Source organism: Etheostoma spectabile, chromosome 6, assembly GCF_008692095.1.
Source record: "Etheostoma spectabile isolate EspeVRDwgs_2016 chromosome 6, UIUC_Espe_1.0, whole genome shotgun sequence".
Lineage (NCBI taxonomy): Eukaryota > Metazoa > Chordata > Actinopteri > Perciformes > Percidae > Etheostoma > Etheostoma spectabile.
In genome coordinates, this window is record NC_045738.1 from 30,926,062 (window position 1) to 30,934,643 (window position 8,582).

The window sequence follows — 8,582 nt, forward strand, 5'->3', positions numbered from 1 at the left end:
CACACACACACACACACACACACAAAATTGAAACAGATTACTGGAGGGGTCCTGGGACACTTAGAAGTACAAGGGAAGGAATGGACTTCCAGGCACACTCACATGGCTTTATATGCTGTTGTAAATTCTTTATAAACCTTAACTGAGAAGAGAACCAGACCTTTTCTCAAACAGGTTTATATTTAAGACAGGCTTTTATTCCTAATTTTCCCAGATTGAAATTTATTTCTAGTTTATCAAGCACCTCCTTGTTCAGCAGGTCCTCGCCCAGAAAACAACCATTTGGGTCGATTATGCAGGCAGCTGATAATGATCGTCAATTATGTTTCTTCTTAGGCAGCTCTAGTGGCTGTAAGAATTTTTCATGAGGTGCCAAAGTATAAGAGCTAAATTAACACGTTTTAGGGACCTTAGTCATTTTACCAGACTCATTTAAAGTCAGTACCTGTTTAACTAACCAGAAGTATTTTTGTTGCCTAAACTACTTCCGTTCAACAATTTTTACTGCGTGTTTAAAACTGTGTCCATTACATAGTATCTGTTGTTTTGGGAGCCTTCCGCCACCATGCAGCAGTAATTGAACAGTTCTATTTGTCGTTTTGGGATTCTTTGGAAATCATCCTTGTAATGTTGTTTATGAATGACAATGTTTTTCCTTTTACTGGTGAGTTTGTTTGTTATTAATGCAAACCCCCATGATATCTTGATAAATTCAGGATAATGTAAAAAATAATGTTTTCAGTCACTAATGAGATCCACCTCCCTCAACAGCAGAGAGCGTCTCTGACTGAACTAGCGCTAGGCACCTTCTGCAACCACTGCTATTCTGGTAATTATACATTTTCTACTACTGCAATACAAATGACTACTAAAGCTACTAATACTACTAAAACTCACTATTGTCCCTATTACTGCTCCGAGCCTTCTGATTTCCATTAACAACCCACCAGGATTGACAAAGATCAGACATGCCCACCCTGTAAATACCAACTCAGCTTGTCAGACATGGCTATTAATCATTTCCATGCCTCTCTCAAATGACCACTTTGGAATTACACCATGCAGTCATCCATATTACTTGTAGTGAACATGCCGTCAAGCTGACCTTTCTTGAAGCACCCCAGCCCCCACCACATCAAGAAAGACGTGGGACACTGATTCAGGATTTCGTCAGTTATAATTTAATTGAAGAAAGCATGCGGCAAGTTTTTTTTATTTTTTATTTTACTGTCAGTTTCACAAGACATTTTTGAGGCTAAAACACAGCTAGGGGTAAAATACTGCAGAAACGACTGTGAGCAGAGTCACAGTGGATGGAGATGTGATTGGCTGGGCTAGTACAGCTTCTCTTTTCTTTCCTATGAAAGAAAAGAGAAGTGACAACCTCATGATGCTGCTGCCATAGAAACTAGGCTATAAACAAAAAAGGGGTTAACTAGGCTGTTATTGCTTTTGACTAATATTTTTGCACTGCTAGCAGCATTCCTAAAGACCACGTTGACCCCCGATCGTTCAACTGGTACAACCACCAGGCCAAAAATTCCACTTGTACAAAAGAAATACCAAAGCATAATTAGTACAAAACCAAATACAGAGGAAGTTGAGGGTACAATGATTTCCAAATCCTTTTCAACATACATTCAATTGAATACTCTACAAAGACAAGATATTTTATGTTGAAGCTTATTAAATATAGAGGTTTTTTTTTTTTTCTCATTTTGAAGCTGATGCCTGCAACATGTTCCATCCTTATATTTACTGAACACATGCCTGTTCCCCAGGAGATTAATCATTTTTTAGTTCACACGGCATTCCGGAAAGGTTTATTGGCATTTCTTTAAACCAATCACAATCGTCTAAGCGCCAGACGGAGACATAGTGCCGCTGCAAAATATCCTTGAGAAGGAACTTGTTTTGGTGGAATATGTAGGTGTAAAAGTTGTTGTTTAGTTTTGCAACAGAAAACAATGATTGGACAGATAGTCTAGCTAGCTGTCTGGATTTACCCTGCAGAGATCCTAGGAGCAGGTAACCATAGTCCTCAGAAATCCACCGGAGTTTAGAATGCCAACACATAGAAAGCAAACATCCGGTGGCACTAGAGCAATCCCGGAAGCGGAACATTATGGATATAGACTAATCATTTTTGGTCTTGGAACATTTTAAAACTTTTTTCTTTTAGTGTCACTATGAGGACAACACTACAGCTTTGCACACAAGATATCCCACACGACTGGTTGCCATGAAGTTTGCAGTGTACTCTCATGTTTACGTGGGGACTGCCCCACTTCTAAGGCTCTTTGAATAGCAACATCTTTAGCATGATTATCTTTTGTCTGTCATTGAATTAAAACTTTTCAAATTGTAATGTATGTCCAAATTGTAATGCATAGGATTTGTTATTCCAAAATATAGTATATAGTAGATGCTATTTCATCAATCTGTTAAGAAGAAGAAAAAACATTATAGGGAGTCACAACAAAAAACATTAAGTAATGCCATTAAGGTAATGATCTCTAAGCCCAGACATCTGAAATAAAACTTGATGAAGGGGGATAGTCAACATACGCCAGACAAATGAATGTGGGCAAATATTTGTGTATTTGTTGTTTTTCTTGGTTTGTTCTAGGTCCCTTATTTGGGAGGGAAATGCAGCATTCAGTGGTATTGTGGTATCAATGGTAGGGCTTCCAACTTTGTGTCAGCAGTTTGTGTTTGACACTTTTCTGTTACAACATGACAATGTCCCCGCGCACAAAGCCAGCACCAAATAAGAATGTGTTCCCCTGTTTGGTGTAGAAAAACTTGACTAGCCTGCACAGAGCCCAGACATTAATCCCATCCAACAGCTTTGGGATGAACTGGTGCACCAACTGCAAGCCAGGCCTTATCAGCCAACATCAGTGGCTGACCTTCACTGTTCATTTATTCAGTTAACTGAAATCTGATAGTTTTTTGTTGGCCTAGCCAGACTCATACTGGGTCAAAATACTGAAATCTGCCAAAAAGAAAGGATATGATCTCCTCAGGAATGTCCTCAATATACTGCCCTGCATGAAACGCTTAATTGTTTAGTCTATAAAATGTTCTAAAATGGTAAATAAATGCATTTTTCCAAGGTCCACAGGGATGTCTTGAATAATTTTTGCTGCACTGACAGTCCAAAACCCAAAGAGTTTCTATTAACTGTCAATTCAGAAGCTGAAAGCCTAGACTGTGTTGTTTGGTTAATGACAAATGTATGTATCCATACTGTGAACAGCAGAAAGAAGCAGTTCTTTCCGCAGTGTTTGTTGTATAGCAGCCTGTTCTCCCTTATGGCCTAATCAAACTTTGCAGCAGGAGCAGCAGTAGCAGCAGCAGTGTTCCAGGTAGTTGTATAGATGTTATGGCTGGCTGGGAGAGCTATAACACATACTGCTGCCATCTCAGTTTTGCCATTATAAAGTTGAGCCGTTAGAGGAGTCCCATTATGGTTATTGATTTGCTTGTTTGCTCCCGCTTGGTGGTGAAACAGCACAAAGAGAGAGGTTGTTTCCTACCACCATGATATATCCCATTCCCAAAAAGCAGACACGATTTAGAACAGCGGGTGGGGGGGTCAGGGGGAGAACCCATGAGAATTATATTATAATATAAATGTTCTGCTGCACTGACTTTTCTCAGTACATCAGGCAATGTGGCTCTCGTACTGAAACAAGAGAAGAAACGATCTAAATGAAATAGAATCCTGCCTGAACCTCTTCAAGAACTACAATCAAATCAAATTTCTGTTTGCCCTCCGTGTCCACCATCAATGCTATCTGTCCTCGCTATCAGGTCATCTGTGTAAATGACGACAATGAGAAGGTAAAGCCGTTTGCAGGTCGAGCCAGGATCTCATTTCCTATCACCAAGACAGAAAATCAAGCCACTATTAACCCCATAGTGAACCAGCTATGTCCACTTTACAACTTAATTAACAGAGGTGGCGGGATCAGCGACAATCAATTCCTCCCTAAAGCTGGCTACAAGACCTGCAGGGCAAAGACACCCACACACGCACGCATGCACGCACGCACGCACGCACGCACTCTCACACACACCCACACGCACACACACACACGCACACGCACGCAAACATGCAAAAATCCACACACATTCTCCATATTGGTCAATTGAAAGACTACCATAGTCTTCATGCAAATGCAGTATTGAAATGACTATATCTATGAAGTCATGCATGAATTCATGAACATAAACTGTTACCGAATGTTTAATGCAATCAAAATAAGGATTTAAAACTGAAGTACAACACTTACATTTACTTTGTACCACTGTCAATCTGCCTATGTGCCTTAGCCTTGTGACTGGAGACCTCTTTTCCAATTATAACATAATACCATCGAAAATAAGATGAATTAATTTATAAACTGCAATATTCTCTGATTTTGTTAATACTTTGGCATATTTGTAATCTAGCAAATCCAACTAGCATATGAAATGAAAAAGCACAGTTTAGTTGACCTTAATGCTAAACACAGTAAACATGCAGTGCTGTGATAAAGGCCAAACTGGTCCCAGTGTGTCTGTTGGATGGAGCTCTGGGAGGCCTGGCAGCCTGTCTTCAGGCTGGCACACACCCTGACCCCTGGCATATGGTGCATGTACCCAACCTGCTGGTGTATTTGTCGCCTGGTGACCTGGACTGCAATAATAGGATGGTTTGAACAAGGCCTGCTTCCCTAAGTAACAAGGCAAGCATGTCTTCTGCAGCCTCACAGGCTCTCTTCCAATAAAAATGGAACATCAACAAATGGTAAAAATGCGCTGCTATAACAAAAAGCAAAATTATAGAATTATAGCAAAATTCTCAGTCTTCTATTACCCACAGTTTCCCTTGTATATAATTTTTTTTTTGTAATCTGTTTTTCATCTTGAGAAAACACAATAACAAAAAAATCTTTGTGTTCTAAACTCCGGTGGATTTCTGAGGACTATGGTTAACTGGTCCTCAGATCTTTGCAGGATAAATCCAGACAGCTAGCCAGACTATCTGTCCAATCAGAGTATTCTGTTGCACAACTAAAACAATCTTTGACCGTGTGCTTGTACATGGTCCACCCAAACAAGTTTGAGGCTATTTTGCAGAGGCACGATTATTGTGTCATTTTCTTAGCATCGCCCAAGACGATTGTGATTAGTTTAACGAAATGCCAATAAATCCCAGCCCGTTTTCCTTTCATCACAGAACATTTTGGTAAAATACATTTTAGGAAAAATGTATACAATATGAAAATTGTTCAGGATTAAAAGTCAGACAAGCTCCTGGTAACTGCTAGACATCTTCAGAGCAGACAGATGGAATAAAAGTAGAGGAAGTGCTCTTACCTGTGCTGTCATCATAAACCACAGTGACCGTCTTCCACTTGAAGAAGTGGACCAGGTCCAGGATGGCCCGGCTGAGGGAAGAGAAGTCTGGGTAGAGGCTAACGTAGAAGATGTCTCTGTTGTCCGATACTTGGTGCTTCCACTTGGTCTGGATGTGTGGCACCCCCAGGGCGTTGCAAATGGACTGGACCGCATTGGCCGAGGAACTGTGAGAGGGACCGAAGATGGCCGCCACCCCCAGAGAAAGCTGGTCACAGGCTAGAGAGGGGATACATTTCACTAGTTAGTTTCCTACTACTGTGATGCAGCATATGCCATAGAACTCGATTGTTGTTCAAAAACACATTAATGAGCCCCACTGGGTGACATGTTCCTTCATCACCATGAACAAATACACCGTGGTTTATATTAACGCAATAGCACAGACAGTGTCCTACTATCCAAAATACTCCCTAGCACACTGTCGGGGTGCCTCACCTTCAGCTTTCTTTGTGTCGGTGTCCTTAACTCCGGTGGATATCTGAGGACTATGGTTAACTGCTCCTCAGATCTCTGCAGGGTAAATCCAGACAGCTAGCTACACTATCTGGCCAATCGGAGTTTTCTGTTGCACGACTAAAACAAGTTTTGAACGAACACATGTTCCACCAAAACAAGATCCTTGCCGAGGCTATTTTGGCGAGACGCTTACTCTATCCGGCGCTTACCACCGCCCAAGATGATTGGAATATAGAAATGCCAATAAACCAGAGCACATTCTTCTCCCATCCCGGGATCCTGTGTGGACAAGCCAGACCCTCCTCCGCAGCGCTGTGGAGGAAGGTCTGGCAATGCGAGACTAGTCTGGCAAAGACGCAAAAGGAGGCTAAGATTAAAGGAAGAACAGAGGATAGTGGTGAGCTGCTAATAGCTTAGGCTGCTTTCACACCTCAGCAGTTGGGTCTGTTTTAAGCGAACCCTGGAGCGTTTCGTCGGACTAGCCCCTTTTGTTAAAATCACGATAGACAATGAATGACGACGCTCATCCCAGAAGTATTTTAATTTAGTTTCTGTTTGTTTTTTCTGTTGATCTAAATTATTGGAAATCAACCATGCTCACTGTATAGTAGATGACACATAAGAGCACGGGCCGATCTGCTCACCTAGTCAAACGAGTCAAAGCTGCAGGGGACAAGGAAGTAAGACCTCACCAGGTTTTAGGTTTTTTTTCATTTTTAGGTTTTAGGTAGCTTGGCCTGGTAGCTGGGATATACATAGGGCTTGGGCTGCTTTCACACCTGAGTCAGTTTGGTCAGTTTTAACTGAGCCCTGAAGCGTTTCATCGGATAGTCTGGTTGGTTTGGGGGTTTTGGGAAAGCTAATTTTATGGTTTTATAACCAAATATTTACATATTTGGTTGCACTTTACTTGAAGGTATCTACACAAGGGTGACAAGACACTGTCATGAACGTGTCATAAGACAAATCATAAATGTTTAGGACATAACACTTCTTCTAGTAAGTGTCATTCGGTTTTGTCATGACAAGTTATGGTTATAGTTCGTGGCAGTGTCATGTCACTCTTGTGTGGAAAACTTCAAGTAAAGCGTTACCACATATTTTTTGCAATGTATTGTATGAACATTTATAAAGGTGTATATACTGTGAATATATCCACTGATATTGATTCCTAACCTCTACTACATTATCTTTCCTCAATACAAAGCTGAAGCTTAAGGTGTGACCAATTTGAGCTTGCTTTTATGAAATTATCCGGAGGACATCCAAACAACTGCACCGCTTTGTATTTGCTCCATTGTGCCCCATAATCACATTATTTGATATTAGGGAGTTGGCTAAATCACTGAGACAGGATATAATAGCCCGTAATTGATAAGAGACTTGAAATGTCAGTCTGATGCACACACAAAACTGATAGATTATAGCACTTTATTGGCTGTCTCTGGGGGCCAAACAGGTCTTTGAATTACTGCCGCTGAGTCTTTACCTGGAACCAATCAATTCCCTCTGTTTACATTTGAAGTGCTCAGCCATTTCTCCCTCGCCTGATTATAATTGTCACAATCTAAGCCACTGCAGCCTGCAAGCCTCGAACGGGGAATACATTTACAATGCAAAGCAGCTATGGCATAGCATATGGGGCACAAACACACACACACATATACATATTATATATTTACAGCAGCCGGGAGCATGCCAACACTGGATGTAGATCTTCCAACCACAAACACATAAATACCTTTCCTGGAGGCTTCAAAGCTGTCATAGATGTTTATCCTTTGGATGTCGTAGGTGAGCGTGGTGTTTGGCAGTAAGGTTCTGTTCCTGTTGATTGTGTTTAAAGCAAATTTAAAGGCTAGTTCCTCAGCACCTGACGGGCCGCTTTCAATGGACTCAAATATCCCCCCTGTCAAAGAAAGAGACACAGTGTTTAGTGATGTATCAAGGTTGTTTCAATTGGAAAAGATGCTTAACAATAGCCAGTAGTCTTGATTAAATAATAGTAGGAAGAAGCATCTCAATCAGTAGCCTGGCTTAAAAGGATTTCTTTTCTCCAAATATATACACTGCCTTATTGGAAAAAAAGGGAATTGATTCCCAAAAAAAACAAAGGCCTGTTGTATCTTTACAGAGCAAGTTTTAGTTGCTAGAGGATTAAAACAAGAACAAGACGTATCAACTGCACATCAGCCTTTCTCACGGTCAGTGGGTATGACAAAAAGAAGATACCAGTACCAAGGCGAGAACCTTTAAAGTGAGGCCGACATCTTTGACCCTATTCACCTACCCTGGAAATCTCGCGAGAGCACAATTTGAATTTGCTCGGCGAGTTATTGTGGCACCGAGTAATGCCGCTCATTAACTATGCCCTTGTAGCCGACCTGCACCAATCACAATGGTGTATGTCATGTGGCGGGCCAGAGGCGAGCTAAACAGATGACGACGGGCTCTGGATACGTCAACCCGTGTGTTGTTGTGATTGGTCGTAGTGTTATCCAATTGCGTGCAGTGATTTTCAAATGCACACTTGGCAACGCCCCTCGAGATGGGCAACTTTCATTACTCAATGCCAGACCCTTAATCTTCCGGATTTGGGTCTGGATTTCCAGGCTAGTTTCTCATACTCTGAGTCAGAAATCTCCATTTCATTAGCACTTACATACACCAAACTTTGCAGTTTTATTCCTATACATACATATATATATATATAT

General features: G+C 41.2%; 1 protein-coding gene and 1 long non-coding RNA gene across 5 annotated transcripts in view; one reads left to right on the forward strand and one right to left on the reverse strand.

Moving 5' to 3' along the window:
- LOC116690582 (uncharacterized) overlaps positions 1-6,968 on the forward strand; it is a 17,104-nt gene extending 10,136 nt beyond the window's left edge. Inside the window, exon 3 of the long non-coding RNA XR_004332298.1 lies at positions 6,910-6,968. This is a non-coding gene — a long non-coding RNA (uncharacterized LOC116690582). The remainder of the gene's footprint in view (positions 1-6,909) is intronic.
- grik2 (glutamate receptor, ionotropic, kainate 2) overlaps positions 1-8,582 on the reverse strand; it is a 337,350-nt gene that overhangs the window by 248,289 nt on the left and 80,479 nt on the right. For all 4 annotated transcript variants that reach the window (XM_032517645.1, XM_032517644.1, XM_032517646.1 and 1 more), the window contains exons 3-4: positions 7,610-7,777; positions 5,371-5,628 (exon numbers count right to left, since the gene is read on the reverse strand). In XM_032517645.1, the coding sequence (XP_032373536.1) occupies positions 5,371-5,628; positions 7,610-7,777 (426 nt within the window). The remainder of the gene's footprint in view (positions 1-5,370; positions 5,629-7,609; positions 7,778-8,582) is intronic.